A 26920-nucleotide genomic window follows, 5' to 3' on the forward strand; every position below is an offset into this window, starting at 1 on the left:
AGAGACACAGGGAGAAGATGGCCAAGGAGACAGGCCTGGAGCAGATCCTTCACCTCACAACTCTCGGAAGAAACCAACCCTACCCACACCTTGATTTGAGACTTCCAGCCTCCAGAACTGTGAGACAATAACTCTGTTGATTAAACAACCCAGTTGTTATGTTATGGCAAACCTAACGAACTAACACACCCCTCTTTGGCTGTTACTGGTCTCATAACCCAGTCTCCCCTGCTCCTCAGTCAAGAACTACAAAGAGTTCGGGGAAGGTAATATATCTGGTGATTTCTGTATCTCTGGTGAAAGACAGACTCTGAAGGCAAGAAGAAGAATGGGCATGCGCTGGTGGATAGACAGCTGACAATGTGTGCCACAGCTTGTCTTTCACATGCTGCATGGGTCTGGCATTCAAATATTTGTTAAATAAATGCATTATCTTAAAATTGAATTCTTTATCCTTCCTTGACTTTGGAAAAGTATAAATGGAATTTTGTTTTGGTCATTCCTTATTGTGTTTTTGCATTTTTTAGCTTTAAACCACCAATGCCAAAAAAAAAACGATGATACCCCACTGCTACAAAATGTTTTCATCTTTAATTTTTTGTTCTCCCTGTAGAATAGTAGGACCTAGAAAAAGATCTCATCGGTGGCATATTCTCTTACTTTCTCTGACCCAGGGTAGAGCTCCTTCTGTTTGAGCATGACACCTTATAAGAATGTTGACTCTTCCTTTCTAGGTCCCCCTGCTCTTAAACTCTGCCTTAAATAGCGCTTCCCACCCCAGCTCCCTTTTTGGATTTACCCTCCTCATTTCAGAATATCCTCCAGTTTTATGCCATGTAAATCAGCAAGGGAAAATAGGGTATGCTTTTCTCCTCTGTAGGAATTTCAGAGAGAACATCCTAGTCTTTTAGGAATTTCATTTCTTTTAGTAAAAGTAATGCAGCTGCCTGGAATCCTTTGTCTATTTCTCTTTGTCCGTCTTCATAAAGGTTGTAAATAGTATGACTGTTAGAATTGATTGGCCACGGTTTGATCTTTTGCGTGACATTACCTTAGGAGCTCATAAAGCTTGTACTTACATCCAAAGGCAGTTATTCCTAGTAGCCTGTGGGTGTTCAGGGGGGAGAAAAACACCACCTCAGGATTGGAGGTTTGGACTTATTAGTTCTCTTCGGAAATGTTATATGCCCTTTATTTTAGGTTGTAAACTTAAAACGGAGCTTTGGAACTGGGCTAGCATATCGAAAAAATGCCCCTGTCACAAAAAGTAAAGTTTAGCATCAATCTAAATGTTACATTGAATCCATTTAGTTAGGCCAGAGGTCTCCTTTTCATTTCAGTCAAGCTACTTTTTGCTGTTTATGAATGTCTGTGTGAATAGTTAAGGTTCTGTGTTTCTGAGGACCAAACTTTGTTTTGAAGAAAATGTTGGATAATTTCTTTTAGATTAGCAAAGACTTCCGAATCTATTCCTTTTAAGTTTATATTGCTAGCAAGAGACTAGAACATTATACCCCAGCACCTCTCATCACCTGTTTCATTCTGGTGAAGCAAGATTGAGTGGCCTTTGTCTCTTTTCTGAGTGTGAAGCTTGGATCGACCTGTCATGTTTGATTATTAATTTGTACTTACATTTTAAGAGTCATTGGAGGCTCCCGAATGGCTGCTGTGGGTCTGAAAAGCCTTTAGGAGCCCTAAATTTCAGAAATGGTGGGTATATGCCTCACAGGCTGTTAACTCCAGTGTCATCAGGAAATATTGAAGTTGAAAAAGCAAGCTGATGGTGAATTTTCGCCTTTGACCGTATTTAGAACAGTGTAGTTTAATGGAAAGGGAAACAAACCAAGAATGTGAGCCCTGGGGTCTGATCCCAGGTCTCTCACCAAAATGCTGTGTTTCCATGGTTCGGTTATTTAACCTATCTGTGCTTCATTTCTGCTGGGGAGGCCAAACAGTGTACAAGGTGAGAACATAAGCTCTGGAGTGAAAGTCTTAGCTTTATCAATCACCAGCTGTATAATAGTATCTGCCTTATACAGAGTTATGGTGAGAATTCCTTCATTCCTCTTAATCATTCATTCACCAGACAAATATTGATTTTCTCCCACATTCTAGGAGTTGGGAATACAGCAATGAATTAGAAACAAATAAATAACAAACACATATAAACATGTATAATGTTTATATATAGTGAGATACAGTGAGATGTGCTTTGGTATGTCTGTGACTGATGGAAGTGAGGGGTGAGTAATAACTTAGAGGGTGGAAAGGGCAGGCACATTTAAGCTGAGCAGATAACATTTATGCTGCATTCTGAATGACAAAAAGAAACTGGAGTGCAAGAATAAGGAGGTGAGCCCAAAGGTGACAAGAAGTTCAGCTCTTCAGAGGGGCAAAGACAAGGACAGTGGCATGGCTGGATGTCAGAGATTAGGGGATGGGGTTGAAGGAAGCCTGGGAATAAAGGTGAGGGATGTGAATGGCTTAATATGGTGCCTGCACATAAATGTTAGCAAATTAGCTATTATTATTGTTCTCTCAAAAGGGTCTCACGAAAAAAATGCTGCTAGTTCTTGAACACCTTTATGTAAAATTAATAGCGGTCCCTAGAGAAGAGCATCATTTGGGATTTGACTTTCGTTAGATTATGATGCAATGGATATTTGAGTTTTCATTGTGGTCACTTGTAAGAGATTTCTAAAAACATCTCTTTGGTCCCTTTCATTAGAATCACCCCCTTCTTTTCTTGACCTAATTTTCCTTCTATCCATTTCCCTCCCCAATGTATCTGTCATTTTCACATGTATACATTGTGTTAATATACTATTGCTTTGAAGCTTTATATACATCAGAGTTTTTCAGAAAAATGATACTATACCATCTCATCTGTCATTAAAATATACGTCACCCAAAGTAAATTAAAAGCTATTATACTAGAAAAATGCTATGAAAAATCCACCATATTTGCAAATATTTACAAACAGACATCAGAAGTATTTTCAACCTTGTCAGATAATAAATTCAAATTAGTGAAACTTACTATTGTTTTTTAAAAAATTTTATTGAGGGAGAAAAACATCAACAAGTGACAACATTGTTTCTTTTTGATTAAGGGTGTTAGTCGCTACTTCAAAATCCGTTTCTGCTTGAGGTTGTCCTTTTTCCACAAAGGAAGGAGAAGTCTTTTTCTTGTGGCATTTTCTTCTTAGAGGTAAATAAAAGACAAGGGAGAATAGCAAGCTGCTTTCTTAAAACCTGGTAGGCAATAGTAAGGGTTGGCTGTTTGATGATGTTGCAGTGGTAAGATGCCTGGAATTCCCTAGACTTCATGGTTTGAGCACACAGTTCCCAGACTCCCTGCATTTCTAACACCATTTGCAAATTCTGGCTTGATAATTTGCTAGAAGAACTGACAGGAGTCCCTGAAAGCTATTATACTCATGTTTGTGGTTTATTATAGGGAAAAGATATCTGCTAAAATCAGCCAAAGGAAGAGACACATAGGGCACAATCTGGAGAGGTCCAAAATGCTAAGCTTTTTGTGTCCTCAGGATGTGTTACCTTCTTGGCTTTGAGGTGTAGCCATACACCAGGAGTACTGCCAACCAGGGAAGCTTGCTAAGCCTCAGTGTCCAGAGTTTTTATTGAGGCTTCATTACCTGGTCATGAGTGACTGATTGCACACCAGGTTGAGCTCCATCTCCATGTCAACTGATATCATGTGACCCAAATCTCTCACTTTCAGTCACATGGTTGGTCTTTCTGATATGGCCAGCTCCCGTCCAAGACTATTAGTTGTGGCTGGTCCAGTATGGCCAGTCCCCACCCTAAACAAAGATATTCTAGCAGTGTGACAGATTACCACGCAGAGGCTGAGGGCAAAAGCCAGATCAAGGACAAGGCCAAATTCTTAGTGCAAAAGAGAAGAGGGTGTCACTGCATAGATTCTGGAATCAGATATTCTAGAGGGTGTTGCCGCGTGAACTTGCTCACGTCACCTAACCCCTCTTAGACTCAGCACTTCTCTTGTGTACGCTGGGAATAATTACAGTATTGTCTCAACGAGCTTTCTGAAGATTAAAAGATAGGGGCACGTAGGATTCCCATGGTAGCTTTAGCTGCTGCTGTTTTCATCATTTCAAGGATTATTTTCAATATTGTGTTATTATTCTTGTTATGGTAAGTATTTTTATTAATGTTATCACTACTTGAAGTAGCCAAGGTGTAAGTTCATGGTTTCTGGGCCTTTTTGGGTACTTTCCCATCTCGTTTGCTTTGTCTGACTATTCATGGACTCTCTTCGTCACTTAGTCTGTTTCTTCTTTCTCCGCTTCCATAGGAACTCCTCTGCAATTTTACTGAGAATTCCAAGAGTAAAGAGCTTTTTTCCCCCTATGTTTTTGTTTGTTTTTAGAAATGCTCTGGCAGTGATTATGCAACCGCGGTAGCATAAACATTTGGTGATGACATTATCTCATTCCCTTTTGAATTCATAGTACAAAGAGAGAGATTTGGGGGGTTTTTTGTGTGTATATGGAAATTCTTCTCAGAGAATGTTCAAGTTCTCTTAACCAAAGTAAAAACACTTTTTAAAGGACACTTGTTCAATGCTGTATTCTTCTCTTCAATTTGCTAGTAATGAAATAGACGTCTCACCACGTAGTAAATGTTTTTAGTTCAAAATGGCAAAATTACATTGCCAACCTTCAGATTTGCATGGCTGGCAGGTTTTATGAAAAAGGTAATACTCAGGTATTCATCTGGTCTTGTATTCAGCCTTAGTTTTGCAAAGAGGCTTCTGACAGAAAGATTTCCTGTAATAGATTATTCACCCATGAAAACTTAAGTCTGGTATATGTTATAGAAAGTAATTACAGCAGCCTTATTTGTAGTTTTAAGTAATCTTATTAACATGCAAATGCTTTTTATACCAACTTACATTCTCTTAGAAGTGATAGTAGCTGTTAAGAACAGTTTAACTGATGCTCATAAACAAAGCAGTGCCTACAGAGCGTTCTGCTTTGTGGACAAGGGAAGCAATGCCTGGTTTTTCTTCCTTTTTTTTAAAGAGCAGATACTAGTTGCTTGTTTTTCTTCCTTGATTCTAGAATGCAGCCTTTACAGTACCTTTTACTTATTATGATTATTTTTTGGATGTCTCCCACCCATATAGGTGAGCTTCTCTTACAAGGCCCTGTGTTTATCAGAGAGCCCAGCAACAGCATTTTTCCTGTTGGCTCAGAGGATAAAAAAGTAACTTTAAATTGTGAAGCAAGAGGCAACCCTTCACCTCATTACAGGTACAGTGGAAAGTCTGAAAATCCAAATGAAGAAAAAACGATGAGACAATTGTGAATTTTTTTTTCTTCAATATAGTTATGCCAGCAGTAAGAAATAATTCATGAATCTATAGTCCTATGCTATATTCAGCAGATCCAATACATAAACATTTGGATCCAGACCATATATATTGGCTTGATTATTTACTTTACAGTAAGATTTCATGATTAAAGATAAACACAGTAGAATCTCTTAAGCAATGTCTTTCATTGATTTATAGTGCGATTTAATTTATAACTTGGCTTTTAATATATAAACATGTACTCATGGGGGGATAAAATTAAATGTGTTCTAAAGGTATTTACAAATCATAGTTTTAAAGAAGATGTTTCAGCATCTATTACACTTCCTTTCCTGTTTTTACTGGGTGTGAGTTTGAAGGTTCATTAAAGATAGAAGAATAAAATACTTTCTGTCTAAAGTCATTTTAATTTTTCTTGAAAAGAAAAATATATTTATTAGATTTTTTCATGTAACAGTGTATATTTTCCAGATTATATGAATAATATTTGTTCCCTGAAAACCTTCAAACATCACAGAAAGGTATAAAGAAATAGAAAAAAAATCTAAACTCTCGTCACCTTAGGATAAAGATATTACTATTTTGGGGATGATGGTGGATTGTTTGGATGAGATGGATATTTATTAAAACACAAAATTAACAGTTTTATTAAATAACACAAAATTAACAGTTTTTATTCTTGTGTGTGTTAGGAGACACACTTTAACGAAGAAATGAATTATTTATGAATAGCGTATCCTACTTTCATAAAAGTGGCTGTGAGAAGGTGCTGGAGGCACCTTGAAAACAACGTGTTCTTTTAAGTACTGTGAACATTTGTCTCAAAAACTGTTTACAATATTGGTTTGCTTGGTAAAACCTTTTTTATAACCTGCAGAGCAAGCAGACTTTAGCCTATATTAATAAAATTCTAAATGTTTGCAATAGTAATGTAGATCTTTTTCAACTTGTATTGTTCTCTTAACCCATGTAAATAATAGAGGCCAACAGTCGTTGTTAAATTGGGTCAGCATTGGGTTTGAAGGTAGACCTTTGTATTTTTGCATCTGGAAGTAATCAAGGTCAGTCTCTTTCAGCAATATTCGTCAGCATGTGTTTTGAGCACGTATGGTGTACTTTCAGCAAAATAAACATGATTCCAGATTACTGCTCAGAATCGGCAGAGACGATAAAAAGTTTTCTCTGCCTCTTCCTCTCCCTACAGAAATTAGAAAAGTATAATATATGATTGAAAATACAAAAACCTGTATTTTATGAACTATATTTTATGAGTACTTTATGAACTAGCTCATAAAATTCCACTTTTTGTATTTTCAATCATATATTCAATTAATCAGACTTAAGCACATGTAACATCTGGAAATATTTTCTTCTTTTGGGGAAAGATGAGCAGATCAACTTAACAAGACATTATCTTGGAAATATTTTTTTCCAGCATTTTCTTAGGACATTCTAATACTTTTTAAATTAGCATCTGTTTGTTTCTCCCTGAAATGGAAGATTATCCTTTAGACATGACTGTAAATATCATAAAGAATCCATGTGAATGACTCATGTGTGGGCTGTTTTTCTGTTGTCAGTAAAGTTGTATTTCCTGGCATTTATCTTAGGAATAATTTGATGATAAATGTGTTCAGCTGAAAAATTGTCAAGATACAAGATTTAGTCATACTAACGTGTACTTCTAAGTGAATAGATTAATTATGTTTGTAAAGTTTCATCAAATATCAAGAAGTATTGAGTTTAGAAATCCAGAAATAGCCTTTTGTCGTAATTATTTCGTTGTATACCAGGTATTTATTGTAATGCCAAAGAGCCTGTATTTAAACATATTGATAACATGTATGAAATGTTGATGAAAAAGTGCTGTCATTTGCACAGTACTTCTTATGTCTTACTATATGTCCCGGGATGTTATATTTTAAAATTTAAACAAAATCTGTAACTGAGACTAGGAGATGTGTGACTTAAATTGATTTATCAGTTTTAAGTCTGATGAATAAAGACATTTAGCATGCTAGGTATTGTTTTAAAATATTTTTTTGTAGCCAAAAAAAGCAGACACTTTCATGATAACTGTAAAGATTGTCTGAAGTTAAGACTTTGAACCAATATAAAATTTCACTTAAATTGAAGGTTTATAGTCCCTAGAAATCAAGATCTTAAAAAAGCACAAGGAACCTCGTTTCATTGTGAAAATGTTAGGCTTTCCTATAACAAGCAATAGCTCCCTGTTACTCATGTTATCTGCATAAGAAATAAGTTGTGCCAATGGAGTAAATAGGAATATAAAATAATGTGGGTTCTAATTATAACTTTATCTACTTAGAGAGCACCTTCATTTATGGCCTGATTTTTTTTTTCCCATAGCTTTTAACTTTAACAGTTAACCAGGTACTATTCTATGTTATTCTTTAAATGATTCAGAAGAAAATATGTTTGCTTATTCTTTTTTTTTTTTACTATCCTTTAAAAATTACAGATAAATAGTATGAATATGTAATAACATTGAGGACATAAAGAAAGGATATGAGGATTTCTTTACATGAAGTCAGAGAAAGGATATGTTTTTGTAAGTATTTATAAATATAAGCAAATAGATAAGAAGGTAGGTAGATAGGTAGGAGGGAAGGTAGATAGGTAGGTACATAGATAGGTGGATGGATGGACGGATGGACAGATGGATGGTCAGCTAAGGAGGAAAATTAGGGGCCCATGTGAAACCACAAGTTAAAGAGAATACAAACATGTTCCCCAAATTCAGAATAAAGTTTAAGCATCTTATAAATGAATGTCCTTTGAAAGCCCAGAGCCTGTCTTGGAGACTGAAGCAAAATCATCTAATGAGAGATTTTGTCTGTGTTATTATCCCATTGGGTAAAAAGAATTCTTAATTGGCCATATTAGAAATCCAAAAGTTCAGAAATTCTCAAGAGAAATTACTTGTCTTAGGGTTTAATTGAGAATTTTCTTCTTTCTTTTGCATCTCCCCGCCTGAGCCCCAAAGCCTGCATTTAAAGGTTAATTAGTATTCAGTCTCATTGTAATTGCTGATGATGCTGAAAGAGGTTACCCTGAGGAAGTATTAATACCTTTTTTAGATAGGAAGGATTTTCTCTGACTTTTCATAGGGTTAGAAATGCCCACAATTTGCTAATATGAAAGAACTCAAGTAGAAGGATCTTTGGTCACTTGTACTGATGCCATTTAGCATTTAAAAGGACCACATGTTTGGGCCAGACTCGGGTAAAATATAACAGTGCCAGTAGGGACCAGGCAAATAACAAAACTAAAAGAGATGAGTCTGCCTTAAGAATATATAGACACATTGAATAATGACTGGAAACTATCTACCACTCAGCCACAAGCCCAGCACGTGGCCATGACTGCTTCTCAGCACTGGCCACTTGTTACTATTGGAGAATCTTGGTGTAATATTACAAAAGCTTTTCAAGAGATGTTTAAAATTCAGATATTTTCTTTTTTGGAATCTCTCTACTTGTAGTGTTAACTCCTCTGCTTTTCTTTTTAAACATAATGTAAGCCAAAGAAAATAAGTCTTAAAGCTAAATGTGGGTCACATAGACTTTGCATTTTCAATGTTTAGTCTAGCTCAAGACTTAAGAGCTGTGCTGTTCAGTATGGTAGCCAGTAGCCAAATGTGGCCCTGTAAATTTAAATCATTTAAATTAAAAATTCAGTTCCTCAGTCAAAGCAGCCCCATTTCAAGTGCTCAGCAGCCACATGTAGCTAATAGCTACTGTGTTGGTTAGAACAGAGGAACATTTCTTTGCTTGCACAAAGTTCTGTTGGATGACACTGCTCTAGACCGACCCTTGGATCCACAGCTCTTTTCTGTAAATTCTCTTCCATTTTTTTCTCTTCACAAAGAAGCGACCAGAACGTCATTCTCTTCCAGCTCTATGAAACAAGCAAACTGTTTTAATAAAGTGCAGTGTAAGGAATCTTGGATATACACATTGTAACGACTAAATACCATTGCAAAGTGCAGGTCTTCCCTGGCCACAGTTTCACCCTGTTAGGTTCCTCATAATGGAGTCACATTTGACACATACTTAATTTACTGAAAGTCAACTAAATGCATTCAGTATAAGAAAGGAAAGGAAAATAAAGTAATAGACTAATTTCTGCTCACCGTTTATTCAAGGAGTGATTGTAAGGAAGAGAAATTTAAGTTTGTTTGTTGTCTCTACACGCACACACACACACAAACATACACACTGCATAATGCTATACATGGTATGACGTAGAGTACTATATTTTGCTGAATGTATGTCCTATATATGTGCTATAAATTTTATATATGTGTCATATATATTCTATGTATAGAATATAGCATATATGTGCTATATATAATATACTGTATATTACATATAATAACATATGACACATTTTAAGCATAATTCTGATTATATGCAATTTGTCCCTTACATATATCCTGTCACCATGTAAGATCCAATGTGACAGTTATTTTACTTTTATGCCCCAAAGCAAATAAGAGTTATTGTTTCTCTAAATTCTCTTGGCCCCTAAGGAAATATAATCTTTTCTGCTACATCACTAGACCCAGTTCTCTATATTTATCCTCAAACTCAACTCCTTTTAGCATCCTGTCTTCAAAGATGAGCTGTGGTCCCCATACCCACAATCAGCCACTAAGAGCAATGAAATGTTCATATGGTTGGAATGGTTGAAAACCGTAAAAAATAAAGAATATCTATAGTACCTGAGGCAAAGAGAGATAGACTGCATCTCTTACAGGACGTTTGAAACTTGGCTGTCCTGCCATCTCTCCCAGCACTGGATTCCGTGCTCCGCCAATGCACTGCCCGTGGCACCCAGTGCCTGCCTTTATTATCAAGCTTATCAAAATAAAATGTGATTGCTTTGGTAGGATGTAACTCCCTTAAAGGTGAACACACTGTGTCCTTCATCCTTACATTCCAAATGCCTGGCAGATAGTGAATGCTCCATGGGTGGCATGAAGAAAAAAAAAGGAATGATTTAGTGAGGGGAAAACAAACAAGAGGAATTTGGGATTAGAACACTTCTCAGAAGTCAAGAATGTCATGAAGGGTTGCAGCATCAGAAGCGGTCAATAGTTTATTCCACAGAATATTCTTACGTTTGGATTGATCCCCCCTTTTTGGCTCCTTTTTAAGACAGACTGCTCTTGAGGTCTCAAAGATGGCTGCCTGAAATTCCAGATTTACTTATATCCTCCCCATAGTGTCAACTGGAAGAAAAGGGCAGCTTTCCTGTTAGTGTCATCAAACGCTCCAAATGGTGTCAGAAAAACATGAGAATAAAAACATAGCTAATACTGTCAGCAGTCAATACCCAGGAGGAATGTAGAGGTTAGATTTTAGATATTAAAGGTGGCAGTATAAAAAACTAATTTACATCTTTTTTGTTCTTCTTTCTTATGCTTTTGCAGTGGGTTGAGGATTGAGGAGGAAAGCTAACACGTGCTGATCAAACACAAGTTAAATCAGTTGGGTCACATTCACACTCTGGGGTCCAAGACATGGAGTGTTCTGAGTGGCCAGGCCTGGGTCATGTGAGGTGTGGCCTTTTCAAAGGAGAACGAGAGAGCTGCTGCCAGAAAAGCTAAAATGGTTGCAGCGAAGGCAGAAATAGCAAACATCTACAGTTCTCCTCAGAATAATTTTAAGACAATCACTGATCAATTTGAACTAGGCTATAACTATGTAAACTGAACAATTGTTTTTAATCGCAGTGTAACTCTACTCAGTTTGTTTTCTTTAATGTATATGTTTAAAATGTATCAGTGAATGAGAAATGGGAATCTGTGTCATAAAACACATTTTAAAAACTCAATTTTTGAAAATATAGCATTGCAATTTAACTCATTTATATCTTCAGCAATTATTGCTGAAGCCTAACTAGTTATTTTTGGATAAAGTATTGAATATGCAAATTCAGATATTCATTCTTTCAAGGGCTGCAATTATTCTCATCACTTCAGTAAACATATTAACAAACATTGCATTTGAACACAAATGCATTTGCTTATTAACTTGAGAGCCGCATCTAAAACCACAAATTGCTTCTGTGATTAAATTCCTAATTTTCCTGTCAAACCCCAAATAAAGTATTGCCTGTTGATTTAACAAGTGTTTAGTGTGGTCATATTTCCCAAGCCCAACCCCAGCACCCTAAAAATTTTAGTAAATTATTTTGTTCTTTTAGCTTTGTTTTCTGCTGAAGTCTAACATATGACATTTCTTTTTCTTTCTCGCCAGAACATTCCTTATATTTCCATTGTCCTAAGCAGATTTTGTGTGGTAGTGTAGATATCCTGAAGGACAATAACTTGATACAATCAGCTGTGAGGTGAATTATATCCTTGAATTATTCTGAAACTACCTGAAGTCATTCAATTTGTTTTCAGTTTTGTTACGTTCAGTTTCAAAGGGTGACATACCCTAAGCTTGTTATCAGATTCTAGCGGAAAACCCAATTCAGGGCTTGGTGCCTTAAATTATACTAACAAGAATACATATCCATGTTTATATTCATTATTGTTATTCCATACTAGTGTGGTTTTCTGTAAAAGGTTGCCATATCCAATAATAACTAGTATGGTAAATAAATACCAACTAGTAAAGAAAATAGAAATAATTATGTATTAATTCCCCATCTTCCAGATGTTTATTGATAATATGGATGACTACTGTTAGGGATGACTATATGGAGGCTAGTTATGGCTACGTTATGGTTAGAGGGTACAATTAGATTACTCCATTAAGGAAATGTCTTTGAGTACCTACCATGTACCTCCTATTATAACTGATGGTGGGAATTCAACTGTGTCTGAAATAGTCGTCATCCAATGGAGCTTATACACTCTGAAAAGCACCTTTTAATCTTAAGAATTTAGACTTTTTATACTGATTTAAGTCATTATTATATTGATTTGTGTTTGCACACACACACATACTCACACACACTTTTATACGTAGTTTGTTCTTTGTATTGGAAGTCAGTGATTCATATACTCTCAGCCATTGTTGTTTTAGTTTTTTTTCCTGGAAGTAACAATTACAGTTTTCATCATTTCAAAGTAATAACTACCAGTTTTGAAATATCTCCTGTGTTAGACACCTTATGCTTTAAAATCAAGATTCCAAAACTGTTGGCCCATGGGCGTGCACAATGTTTTAAAGAAGTTGTGTTAGAATTTTTTGTGTGGTAGGGGGCAGGGGATTTGCTATAGACTCCACCATTCGGTTGTAGTGGGCTTGGCCCAGTTTTCTGGCTCACTTTACCTGTCAAGCCTTTGGCCAGTGAGGTCAATACTTCCAGGGTCCTGTTGTATAAAGGATTTAACTGAGATTTAGAAGAAGTGGATTGATCCAATGCATGCTGGCTCAGGTAGACTGGCACAGTAAGCAGCCCAGGACTTCTCATTCCAGCACTGCAAGTATTCACCTCCAGCTATTGGCCCAGAATCAAATTCACATAAAATTTGCACACTAAGCAGATAAATAGGATGAGAGCTCATTGACTGAGAACCAGTAGATGTGTGGAACATGAATAATAAACTGTTCCTCACTTGTGGATTTGAAAAGCAAACCTTAATTCATGTAGAATGAGTCTTTGAACACTGAAGGTTGACAGTGAACTTATGAGATCATTCAAGAGTGTTAACAACGTGATGATTATGCAGAGGTGCTTAATCTTGTGACATTTACCACCACGCTAAAGCTACAAGGTTAGTCTGTTACTGGAGCACAATGTAAATGTTATATGATTGAAATGCTGGTGTATGTAGCCTGAAGAGCTGTGGGGCTGTCTTCTTTTGCTCCAGATCACTGCATTAAGCCTTTTGGAAGAGAATTTGGGTATGCAAATATTACTTTTCTCAAGTTTTAAACAATTTCCATGTTTCAAAAAAAATTTCCTTCTGAGACTTTGAGTTAATCAGCAACTTGAAAATTCCTTCATAAAAGTAGACATTGGATTGCAAATGTGCAAAACTAAAAGGCAATATCTACCTCTAAAGCCTCCCAAATTTGTGTCCTGAATGTGCCATTTACCTGTCGCACTTTACTACCAGGTGAGGTATGAACTCTGAGTAGTTGGATTATAATGTACTGCAAAGCAAACTAGCCTAATTTATAGATTTATTGGATACATACTTTGTGAAAGAAGGAGTATGTGTGTATGCCTTCCGTTTTTCTGAATGTTTCTTATACAGATGAAAATATCAGGAGTATTTAGAAAGCAGGCTGAAATATGAATATTTTGCATTAGGAACTTAAGTGCACTCTTTTCTCAGGATAAATTAATGTTTGGACTCCCAGGCCCCAGAGGTTGCTTACACATTTTAGAATGGAAATAAAGACTACCCTTTTGAATTCATGTATTTTCAGCAAGAGGAAAAACAATGTTTAATAACATTGAGAAATTTTATATCATCTGGGGTGAGTTCCATTTAATGATAAATAGTCTTAGAAAGGAGAAAAATATATTGCTTTGTTAAAAGAAAATTAACATTCCCCTGGGTATCTCAAGTATATCTTAGCTCTGAGGAGTTTGCTAAAACAAATGCACTTTTAGTATAACAGAAACATTTAAAAGAGTAGTTTTTGCCTTTTCACAAAGTGAGATAATCTAGGGAGTGTGCCTGTGTGAGTAAGACTGAGCTAAAGGAATTAAGAAACATTTATGCATGATAGAACAAATCTTTTCCATTTGGGTTCTTTAGTCAAAACTTTAGGATGATAGCTTACTTTTAGATCTTAGGTGCTTACTGAAATAAAGTATTTTCCCACATACTATATGATCTCTTAAATCTTTCCACTATTAAATAGGAAAGAAGAAGTGCTTCTCCATATTTTAATATCTTTACAGTTTTCCACATAGCCACTGCACCTTTATTATTTATCGGCTAAACACAAAAACACAATTTTCAAATGAAGCCATCAAGCATGCTTAGTCAGGCCGCAAACATTTTAACTCTACAGCCAAAATCTTTTTTTCCCCCATACAGACTGTACTTTGTAGATAAACAAAACACAATGACCCTTTGTCATAAGAGTCTTCCATTCAAAAGTGTGTGAAATTAACTACATCTTTCCCAATTTGAGTTTAGAGGAATTTTCCCCACTGCAAGCATTAAGTTACTTAGTAACTAACAGACCGTTTACAGCTTAAAAATTCAACCCATCCGTTTAGGATTTACTGTCAGATTTATTCTATGAAGGTCAAGCACAGCATGTGTCTCGTCCCGTCTTTTGCTGACTTCTCAGGCAGGTATAAATGCAGACAAACCATATATAGAAGGCAGTTTGTTCCACATGAGAGGAGATGACCAAAAGCATTGAATCTATCAGGTTACATATAATCGACATGTACTCAATGGGGATGGAATAAAAGAAAAACAAAATGAGCAGACAGGTTTGCAGCCTTTGGCAGAGCCTCCTCCCACATTAGCAGTGGTGCCCACCCATTCTGAGTGACTACCTTGAGCTACAAGCTTTGCATATATTGTCTACATAAATTTATAGGACAACCCTATGTGAAAGATGGCTTTCTCTTCATGTTACATGTTAAAAACTTAGGTTTAGGTGAGTATAAATGAAAAACCTTAGTTTTCCATCTTGTTTGTAGGGAAAAGCCCAGTTCGTCCCTGCTGTGTGTTTCTTCCCTGTGAGTCTCGTTTACTGCTCAGACAAAACATTTCACTTCTAGTCACCAAACGTGTGGCTTTTCTTCCCCATGTCAAGAAAATCTCTGTGACACCAGCTAGGTGTCCTACAATTTGACTCAATTCTGACACTTTAGCTGGAGACAGTGTCAGATCCCAGAGGTTAAGGCTCAGTCCTGTAAGACTGCTTCCACCACCACTTCAGATGCCAACCGCTGGTAGTAAGACCCAGGTTACTCACAACTGCTGTCCAACCTGGCTGCAAATCGGGGGCTCCCAGGACCCTCTCATCAAGTTTGATGAATTTGCTAGAGCTGCTCGTAGAATTCAGGGAAACATTTCCTTACAATCACTAGTTTATTATAAAAGGATATGATGAAAGATACAGATGAACATCCAGATGGAAGTGATGCCTAGGGCAAGATATGTGAGAAGGGGCTCAGAGCTCCCGTGCTCTGTCCCAGGCGCCACCCTCCCAGCACCTCTACGTGTTCACCAACCTGGAAGCTCTCCAAACACAGTCGTTTGGGGTTTTATGAAGGGTTCGTCACATAGGCATAATCCATCATTAACTCCATTTCCAGCCTTTCTCCCTTCTCAAGAGAACAGGAGGAAAGCTGAAAATCTCAAGCTCCTAATCATGGCTTGATCTTTCTTGTCACCAGTCCTCATCCAGGAGCCATCTAGGAGCCCACCCAGAGTCACCTCATTAGAACAAAAGATGCTCCTATCACCCAGGGAATCACAAGGGTTTCAGGAGCCCTGTGTCAGAAGCAGTGTCAAAGACCAAATATTAGAACCAAAGATGCTCCTCCTGCTCTTCTCAGCCAGGAAATTACAAGGGTTTCAGGAGCCCTGTGTCAGAAGCTGGGGGCAGAGACCAGTATAAATTTTCTGTTTCCTCACAGGGAGTTAATTTCCATGGTCACACAGCTGGTGAGGGGTGCATCCAACCTGTAAACTAAGGTACACTTGGTTCTGAGTCCCATTTCTTTTCATTATGCTGTTACATGATAGGAATAGCTAAGGCTTGGGGACTAGACAGGGTGTGGGGGCAGAAACTAGGAAACAGGAAAAAAATCTCCATGAAATTGTGAGCTCTGTGAAGGCCAGGGCATTCTTCACCACATCCTCAGAACTTAGAAAACCGCCTGACATATATGCATCAGTAAATGTCTTTTCACAAGGGTGGGTGGCAGGGAGGAAGGAAGGAAGGTAAGAAGAAACGAAAGGATGGCGGGTCGGCTTTCTGATTATAGTTCTTGAGTATGAAATAGGCTAACTCAAGAGTGAGGAGTTCTTATCTGGTTCTGTCCCCCATGGGCATTCCATGGTTGCTTCCTGGGGATAGTGTAGACCAGTTCTTCTGACACGTGAATGTCTTTGTTAAACACTTGGAGGTCTCATTAAGATGCTGATTCTGATTCAGTAGATCTAGGATAGAGCCCAAGGTTCTGTGTTTCCAACAAACTCTCAGATGATGATGAGGATGATGATGATGCTGGTCTGCACACCACATTGTGTGCAGGAGTACAGAGTATTCAGAACATGGATGGACAATTTTCCTTTATTTCATTTCCTTTTCTGAGTTTCTGTAGTTCTAGGATTTGGGGAGGAATAAGATGAGGGAGAGTTAATCAGTGTTTATGGTTCGAATGGAAAACTCTAAAGGCAGAATTAAAGTGAAAATAGAAGAAAGAGACTCGAAATGTACATGTAAATATGGACTTACTCTGGGAAAGATCATAGGAGAGTTAATCTACAAACAAAGCAAAACAAAAACCACTGGCAGAAATCTGCCACAAAGGAGAAAGAGATGACAGCTTTTTCTATTTCTTTCTAATTTTGTTCTTTTTAAGTTCCAAAGAGAAAAGTTGGGGTCTCCAGTTTTTCCTCTTAATTTCATTTTGGTCTCTCAGGAGAAATACTGCTTTAAACTTGGGAGACTTTTGTGAGAATAAAGAAAGAAAAATCAAGAAAGTCTTGATTTAAAAAATGAGCAAGTGATAAAATATTACTTTGAGCAGTAGGGACCAAATTTATAAACTTACCCATTTCCTATACCTCTATTATTAAAATTTTATTATGCATTATATTTCAGATATAGAAAATGATATAGACATGCAATCAGATATATTGATCAACATCCATATAACCATTACTCAGTTTAAGAAATAAAACCAAAACTAAATTTCCTAGTGCTTGTACCCAAAATACATCCCACTTTCTCTTCATGAGAGCTCTAAAATACGTTAGAGTTGAGATTTATAATTTTATACATTTTAAAATATATTAATTCCTAATATTACATTATGTGTTTTTAAGATTTTATGAAAATGGTATCAAGCTGCATTTTAAAATTCATTTTACACCATTGTTGGTGAAACTTTTCCATGTTTATAAAAGTTCATCCATTTTCACAGCATAATATTTCATTAAATTTTATGTACTTTCAATTGTGATAATGTTCACATTTTATCTCTTTATATGCTTTCACAGTATATAATATGTGTATAATATGTCCAGGTTAAATATTTTATATATTAATACAATTTTTAGATGGCCCATAACATGATTGAAGAACTCTGGGCTAGAATTCAAATGGGTCCTACTCCTGAACCAGCCAGTTAAGAGTTTGGGGACAGTTGACAGTTCACTCAGCTGTTTTGTTGAAATCCTCATCTGTAAAACAGGCATCATATTACACATTTTCTCAAAATTATTATAAAGAGCAATCGAGATGATTGTTATAGTACGCTAAAACTTATAGAACTGATAGCAGTGCAATTTTATTATAAGAATTAAGGCTTCTAGGAGGTGGATGGTGCAAGTTATACAATGAATGTAGTCTTGAAATTGTGGGATATGAATGAGGTTTTAAAGTTGAAATCTATTTTGATGTGTCAAGTATACTTACTGTTTAAAAACTTGTTTTTTTTCTGTTGAAAGCTTCTTTAAAAACTAGCTTTTTTTCTTTTTTTCTTTTGGCTTCTCATTGATAATTATGGCTCTTGGGTTAGAGCCTTTACTGTTTCAGAGCCCCTAGGTGACATTTAGGGTCTCTTACCACAGTGTACCATTTAGTAAATAGCACTGTGATGGCTTAGGAGAGTGGAGAGGGCCTCGGGGACAGGTATTTACCCAGACAAATTGAAATGGATAGTTGAGCACTTACCCAATTAATTTGCTAAATGTGCTCAGTCAGTCTGGATAAATCAAAGAAATGTGCTCTTTTCCTCCTTCATGGGCAGCATGAGGTTGGCCTGAAGAGTATGAGATAATTATCTCAACTTTCTACTTCATCTTTGCCTATATAGACGTAGCCTAATCTTTCCCCTAGTGAACAAACTAAATTATTCTCACCTCTTCAGAAAGTCTTGAAAAATCTTTAACTTCTAGATGCTACTCTGTTGTACTTTCTACTCTACTTTACCTTTTATTTCTGATAAATGACTGAGGCATATTTAATCTTCAGTTATGTAACAATTGTGTAATGTATTCAGTGCCTTTCATTATAAGAGAGATGACGTTTAAAGTAGATTTTATAATGTAGACTTTTAAAAAATATATACTAAGAGGGGAAAAAATCTTGACGTTTGTTTTACAGATGGCAGCTGAATGGAAGTGACATTAATCTGAGTATGGAATATCGTTATAAATTGAATGGAGGAAATCTCGTGGTACTTAACCCCAACAGAAATTGGGACACAGGAAGTTACCAATGTTTTGCAACAAATTCGCTTGGAACAATTGTCAGCAGAGAAGCCAAACTCCAGTTTGCCTGTAAGTTTACATTCACACATCTAGCAAGTCCAACATTTAAGAATATGTAGCTGAATTTGTTTGCTCATTTTGGATTTCAGAAACTACATGGATTTTATTAATTCAATAAATAGGTTGAGAAAACAACACAATATGAGTTTTTGGATCTCTATTCTCCGTACAAATCAGAGTTTAAAGTATGTATGTTTGTGTATGTGTGTGTGTGTGTGTGTGTATATTTTGTTTTACTATTTTGTAAGGGTTCTGTTTAGGAGGAAAAAGAATCCAGTTAAGGATATGTGTTATTGAGCAGATGCTTTGTACTGAGCTAGAACGAAAAGAATGAAAGAATTGTCAGATGTAATCATGGCTCTGGAAGAACATTTAAATTACAGAATTATATTCAACTAATCTGAAAATATTAAGGCACAAAGACAGTGAGACGAAAGAAAAGAATGTGACATGTTGTTGACCTCCTTTGCGGTTTTGCCCAGCTGACAGTGACCTCCAGCACAGCCCCTATTGAGGCCTGGCTTTGGCAGCCGAGTTTGTGCCATGTTAATTGGACCTGGGTGCGCACATGGCCCAACCTTTGAAAATCACATTCTTTCTCCAGGGAGTTGAGAATTGGGACCAGGGACCCAATTTAGTTTTTATCTTCCCAGTATCTCTTTTGACTATCTTCTGCTTTTTATTTCTTCTCACTAGTCTCTCTTCCTTGGTTTTGGTTGTATATTTTGTATATAATGTATAGCAGGATTGCCTTGGTTCTAGGATTTCTTTTAGTTCTTTACACCTCAATAATTCTGAAATTTGAAAGCCTGTGTTCTTATAATGTGCTGGTATTCTCCCCCCACCGCCATAAGCCATTAATAAATTGATGATGTGTCATTTAACGCATAGCTTATTCTATTGCTTTCCGTTTTTGTAATGACGATGGTTGGTTTCGCTCCTGCTATTGTATTCTGTGTGTTTTGTTTTTCATACTTGCTCTTTCTTTTATTTTCTCTTTTTCCTGCTCTGTGGACAGTGTTTTGTTTTTTTAACTTTTATCTTTCCTGGGTATTTTGAAAGCAGTCTGTCATGTTTATATTATACAAGTGGTAACCTTTAAGTTTACTAAAGGTTTATTTCTCTAGTAGCCAGAATTTTTAATCTAAATTATTTTTTGAATCTCTCTATTTTAAACAGAAGTTTAGTTCCTTTTTCCCCTTACTGTATACTTTGCAGTCTTGATGATTTCCACAGTTATTGATTAAAATTGTTACTATGTCATTTTACTATATATATTATGTGTACATGTATATTTATTAGGTACTATGTATATATGCATGTGTGTGTATATATATAGTAAATATGTATTTATATAATCTCCTCATGAATAATTTTATATGTGCATATTGTTTTTAATCAGAATTTTGCCAAAATCAATGCTGTATCCTTGTTTTACCTGGCTGTAATGTCAGCCACAAGACTTCTTCCCATTCTTACATTCTTTCTTTTTTTAATTTCTCAATTTTTAAATATTTGTAACATTTAATAAGTTACATTTAAAAATATAGCTATGTTTCGTCCTCTTGCATTTTAAACATTGTCATTATTTTGCCTTAAATGTGAAGATACCTTTTGGTTTGTGCAAATGTTGGATCCCAGAACTGTTTATCAAAGAATTTCAAGTATGTTGCTCCGTTTGTCTTCTGGAATTAGTGTTAACAGAAATTTGGGATCAGACTAATTTCTGTTTCTTGGGAGCTCACCACGACCTCCTTTTTTTTTTATTACTTCTTTGAGTTGGCTGAATATGGGATTATTTTTTCTTCCTCCTTTTAGTTGAAAACATGTATATTTCCAGCATATGGCTAGGTTTAGATCTTTTAACTTACTTGGCTTAGAAGTTGAAAAATTCTTCTATCATACATAGGCATTTTGTACACAGTTCACAAAATTTTCCTTCTTATATATCTTGTAGCTTCATGTTTGATTTATTTATATTTTAAAAAGGAACTGATAGTCTATAATTTGGATTTTTTTTTGGCCCATTTCTTGAAATGCTTTTCTCTCAGGCTGTTATTTCTTATGAATTTCTGTTCCTGATTTATTGAAGCCACATCTATTTGTTTGTATTGTTTTGAAGATACAGTCAATTTTCTGAAATGTTGTTTTAGATCTAGAGGCAGGCATTCCTCCACTATCTCCATTTGGTGTTTCCATTTTTATGTTTCAGTATTTTCAAAAAGTTCTAAAGCAAATTTTGTCCAAACTCAGCCTTTGCCAACAGATGGTGTCGATGGACCGCCATGGCTCTGCCTCCTTGTCCACGCGCGCAGATCACTGTTCTCTTCCCTGATCTATAGTAGAATGTGCAATTCCCATCTAGTTCCCTGTTTCTCAGACTCTTTTACCAAGTACATTATTCCTCTTATGTAGTGATATTTTTCTACTGTAGATTCTTGATACCCTGTAATATGTGAAGTATAATCAACTTACATGTTTTTCCTCAGTCAGTCCCTCCTGAAGAGGATGACTTGTTGGGAAATATCTCTAAAATTACATTGTGCCTCTCCCCGTTTGCCCCTAGTTCCTGGCCAGTACTTAGTGGGCAGAGTGGGATAAAGTTATTGAGTCTGGCATCTTATTTTATCCTACTTAACACTAATAAGCCACCCTGCTGCTGTTTTGTGGATGCTAACAGAAGACATGATATTCCTGGGTCCATGACAAACAACCATTAATCACAGCACAACCAGCAACATCCTTCAGTTACCCTTGTCCCCAAGTCCCATGGAAGTGATATGATATGGCTAGGAGAGATGCTGCACCCACAGATGAGGAACAATGAGGTTAGAGAATCCAGCTCTCTTAAAGCAAGCCTGCTCTTCGTCCTAGACAGAAACATTACCTTCTCCCTCCAGATTGCTCTCTGCGAACAAATCCCTGAGATGGGGGCCTGGGCAAGAGTGATTCGGACTTTGATTTTTGGCATCCTTTGCAAAAACTTGCTGAGAAGCTAAGAGCATATAGTGCATTGCCTCTCCCAACAAAAGTTCATTTTCTTTGTTTGGTACTGTCCTTGAATTTCTGAGTTGGGGTGCATCCTGTCAGGATATGTGTTGTCAGTAATGTACAAAGTATCTTCTGACGTTTGTTATGAATTCCCTCTTTGAAAATGCCAATCCAGGATGTACCATTTAGTCCCTTGAGTTTCCCCACAGTCTATCCTCATCTGTTTCACAAGTTGTGTTTACTCCTATGCTTGGTGTTAGATTGCTTAGCAGACTTGGTGTATAGTGAGATTCTTTTGTTTTGTGCTTTTTTTTGATGTCTTCCTAAATATTTTTTGCAAGTTACAAGAAGCAACACTGGGTATTCTAAGCCCGATGCCACATTGGACTGGAAAGGTAAAAAATGTTTGAATTCATATGGTTGGGTTATAGTTTCTGGTAAAGAAATCAAAGAAGTTGGCAAAGGGAGTGGAAGCATCAGAGATTACAAATTACCAGTTATAAGAGAGCATTGCTTTAACTGAGCAACGTTGAAAGGATGTAATACATTAACTGAAAGAAGGGATTCAGATGGAGACCTTTGTATTAGTACCATGCTCATGACTCCAGTTGAGAGGACTCGAGTATTTTTGCTGCAGGCAAATGGATGATAAAATGTTGCCACTGAGAAGTGTTCTAATTGTTCACTATAACGATGTCACCTCTCTTGACTGTATTATATGTTTGCATGCTTAGTAATAATTGTTTCTGTTGGCCATGGAGAAAGTACTTAAAATGCGCTTCATGGATAAATGAGGAAATAAAAGTACAGTTAATGCACCACTTTTAACATGTGAAAATGAAAAGAAATTTTATCTTAAGTTTCAGGTTGCTTGAAAATGGTATTTGAAATAAAATGAATGAGGAAGGCCATTCATATTTTAGGAAGCCTGCTTTCTATAGGCATTCTCTATCCCTTCTAATGGATTCTTTGTGGAACAGTAACAAAATCTATGGAGGAATAAATAAGTAAAATGATGGAGTGTTTGAATTGTAGATATTTTCTCAATTATTTGCTGTTATGTTACATGTGTGTAATTTGGGTGCTTGCTTAATATATTCGGAGATGTTGTTGTCGTCTTTAATTTCAACCGTAGAAAGTTAGAAAGGTACCTCCAAAACCCCAAGTATCTTTGCTTTGTTAATAATTACTTTTAATTGTCTTATTGTTGAATCTCTTATGTCTTGATTAAAATGTTTTTATTTTAACCATTTTTGAGATGTATTGTCTTTTTAATAATGAATTATAGTAGATTTACAGATGGTATGGAGAAAAGCGTAAAGAATGTCTGTGTAGCCACCACTTAAGACTTGAAGCATTTGAAGTACAATTAAACCTACCTGGTAATTCACCTCGATGACATCTCCATCTCTCCCTTCCTCCTTTCAAAAGTTATTCACTATTTTTAATTACATGTGTTTTTAAAATTATTTGAATACATATATATGTGCTTCTAAACAACATGTAAAATTGTTTTACATTTTTAATTTCTTAAGTTTTTATATAGTGACATCATACAATTATACATACATCTAAAACATTTTCTTCTTCAACATTATGTTCGTATCTGTTGATCTGCAACCTTGCCAACACTTGTTAGTGTTCTATTTTTTAATTTTTGTAAATATGGTGAATATAAAATTGGATTTCACTGTTTTTAATTTGCATTTCTATAATTACAAAGTAAGCTCCTTTTCCTATATATGTTAACCGTTTATGTTTCTGTTATCTAGATACTTCTTCACTAGATGGTAGTCTTTTTCTTTAACTACAAGTATTCTTTGTATGCTCTGGGTTAATCCTTTGTCAGTTATGTATGCTGCAAATATCTTCTCCTCTTTACATGTTACTGTTTTTTTCCCTTGGTGCTGTCGAAAGATGAACAGATGTACCTAATTTTAAATTTGTTTAAAGTATCAATCTTTTTCTTTATATAGCTTATGTTCTCTTCTGAACTTTTAAAAATTTTCTTCTTTATCTTGAACTGGTAAAGACAGTCACCTAAATGTACTTACAAAATTTTAATGTTCTGCTTTGTACGTTTAAGTCTTTAATAATCTGGAATTGTTTTTGTATATCATGTGAGGTTGAGCTACCCATTTATGTTATTCCAATGTGGCAAGTCATCTTCACCAGCCAGCTGGTTGAGGAGTCCATTCTTAACCAACCAAAATGTGATGTGTGGTCATTGTCTCTGGTTTCTTTGGGCTTTTGTGTTTGGAAAGTCATATTATCTGCAAATAAGGAGAGTTTTTGGTACCTTATCCACCCTTCCTCCTTTTATATCTTTTTATATGACTGCACTTTCTCTGGCCTAAATATAATGTTGAATAGATGTTTTGATTGTGGATATCCCTGTCTTGTTCCTGATCTTAAAGAGAATTAGTACCATTAATACCATTATCAAATATTAATACCAGTGACATTTCACCATTTGATATGATGTTAACTATAGTTTTATAGATGTTCTTCATAAAATTAAGGCCATTTCTCTCTAGGTTTGTTTTTATCATGGATGCTTTATTCTTTTAAATGCTTGTCTTCATTTTACTGGGATATTCATGCTTATTTTTCTCCTTTAACCTTGTAATATAATGAACAATTATTTTAGTATTAACCAACCTTCTAGTCCTAGAAGGTTAGTTTCAACTTGGCTTTTATGTAAATTCTTTTTAATACTTGGATGTTATCTATTTCCTAATATTTTGTTTACTGTTTTTGTGTACCTAATCATGTAGGAGATTTTCTTTTTATTTTCTCTTCTACTATCCTTTTTCGGCTTTCGTATCAAAGTTATATTCACTTCTAAAGTAAGCTGGAGAGTACTCCTTGTTTTTATATTCCCTAGAACATTTTAAGAAATATTGGAATTATCTGTTCATTTTTAAGAGGTATAAGTTGCAAATAAAACCATCTGGGCCTGGAGTTTTCATTGAGAAAATATTTTAACTATTGATTGAATATCTTAAATAGTAATAAAACTAATCATACTATTTCTTGGTGATAAGTTGTGTTTTTTCTAGGAATTTTGTCCATTTTGTTTATGTTTTCTTATGCTTTGGCAAAAAGTTGTTTCAAAACATTTTCTTTTATTATTGTTCTTATGTGTGTTTTATCTGTAAGTACAGTCCCTATTTCATTCTAAATATTATTTTAGTACTCTTTTTAATCCAACTAGTCAGAATTTGATGTTATTGCTTCTCACTTTTAAATCTTTATATTCTATTTCATTCATTTTACTCTGCTCTTTATTGTTCTTTCCAAGTTCCTGGATCATTTTATTGTTCTTTTTCTAATCACTTAAGTTGTGTATGGTTAACTCATTACTTTCCCACCTTTCTTCTGTTCTAATGTAAATATATATGGCTTTAAATTTCCCTGAAAGTGTACAGTTTTAGCTATATACCAAGGTTTTGACATATAGCATATTTATTAGGGCTCAGTTCTATAAACGTTATAATTTTATTATGATTTTCTCTTGGATCCATGGGTTATCAGACATGTGTTTTTAAATTTCCAAACATATGGTGTTTTCCTATTGCTCTTTTGTTACTAGTTTCTAACCTAGTGGCCTGTTGACCAGAGTAAACTTGTTAATCGTGTTGCTCATATCGTATATATCCTTACTGATTCTTTATATTTCTCTCACAGTGATGCTGGATTTCTCAGTTTATCTTTGTATTTCTGTCCATTTTTGCTTTATTTATTAAGTTATCGATGTATAAAAATTTAGAATGGACGTATTTTTGGTCAACTTGAGGTGACCCTCTTAATAAATCATTTCGCCTTATAGTTTAGATGTTAATGTATTAATATTGCTCTTTTAATATATTCTGATTTTTCATGTTCTTCTCTTTGTTTGAATTGAGAACTTCTTTCTGCCTCAGTAATATCAGAAGTCATAAACTCTATTTACTTTATTATAGCAATTGCCCTAGAAATATTAGTATGCATATTTGACAAACTCTAAAGTTAATATTTCCAAGAATAGAGGACTTTGCAATATTTTAAACTGTATTGCCCTCCTCAATACTGTACCATTGTTGTTCAGTATTTTTGTTAAAATTTTTAATGCTGTGAATTAGACAGTATTGCTACTGTTTCTTTTATTTTCTAGTTTTTCCTTTATATCAGAAATAATGTAAGTATGTACAAACTTCTGTGTAGTTTTTTTTTTATTATTACTTAGGTAAAACATTCAGGCTTCTGCACATATCCTCCTTTCCTGAGGGAAACTACTTTCAACTTTTCAACTGACTCTTTTGATGTTTACTTCAATTTTTCTGAATAACTTGCTTATATTACTACTTCGTGACTTTTTTGGTTTTTGGGGGTTTTTTTTGTGTGTGTGTGAAGAAGACTGTCCCTGAGCTAACATCTGTTGCCAATTTTCCTGTTTTTGCTTGAGGAAGATTGGCCCTGAGCTAACATCTGTGCCACTCTTCTCCGTTCTGTATGTGGGACACCACCACAGTATGGATTGATGAGTGGTGTGTAGGTCTGTGCCTGGGATCAGAGCACGCAAACTTAACCACTAAGCCACCAGGCCTGCCCCTTGATTTTTTAGTTTTAAGCATTGCTATTGACCATTAAATCTGGCAACAGATACTATAACACTCTCATACCGTCACCTTGCCACCACAGCAGTGTGATACTGCCTTTTCATGAGGTCTATGAAGAAACAGCATTTTTTAAATCATAACTCTTACAAAAGCACAGAATTCAAAATAGGTGAATCCACACTATATTCCACTTACTGAACTCTGCCTGGATAGAGTCCCAAATGATCACAAGCCAGTCAGTTTCCCAACCCAGCCCCCATCCAAACTCCCCAGAGGATAAACATGTTCACCTACCTCTGTTTGAGACTGGGGGTGCTGGGGAGATGCCCGTTGTCAGTTGTTGCTGATTACTATTTGAATTTGCATTATCTCAGGGCATGTTATTACAAGATTTTATTGGGTCATAATTTGAATTAGGTTAATATTCAGTGTTTACTTTATAATAACTTTGTAATTGACATTCAGAGATGAGTTTTGTAGCAAACTTTAATTATG

General features: G+C 35.6%; 1 protein-coding gene across 5 annotated transcripts in view; it reads left to right on the forward strand.

Annotated features, from left to right (window-relative positions):
* The window catches only part of CNTN3 (contactin 3), a 324643-nt gene that overhangs the window by 99704 nt on the left and 198019 nt on the right, over positions 1 to 26920 (forward strand). For 3 of the 5 annotated variants that reach the window (XM_070576766.1, XM_070576770.1, XM_070576767.1), the window contains exons 3-4: positions 5174 to 5300; positions 18667 to 18842. In XM_070576766.1, the coding sequence (XP_070432867.1) occupies positions 5174 to 5300; positions 18667 to 18842 (303 nt within the window). The remainder of the gene's footprint in view (positions 1 to 5173; positions 5301 to 18666; positions 18843 to 26920) is intronic. The other 2 variants (XM_070576768.1, XM_070576769.1) reach the window with 1 other exon arrangement.

Source organism: Equus przewalskii, chromosome 15, assembly GCF_037783145.1.
Source record: "Equus przewalskii isolate Varuska chromosome 15, EquPr2, whole genome shotgun sequence".
Lineage (NCBI taxonomy): Eukaryota > Metazoa > Chordata > Mammalia > Perissodactyla > Equidae > Equus > Equus przewalskii.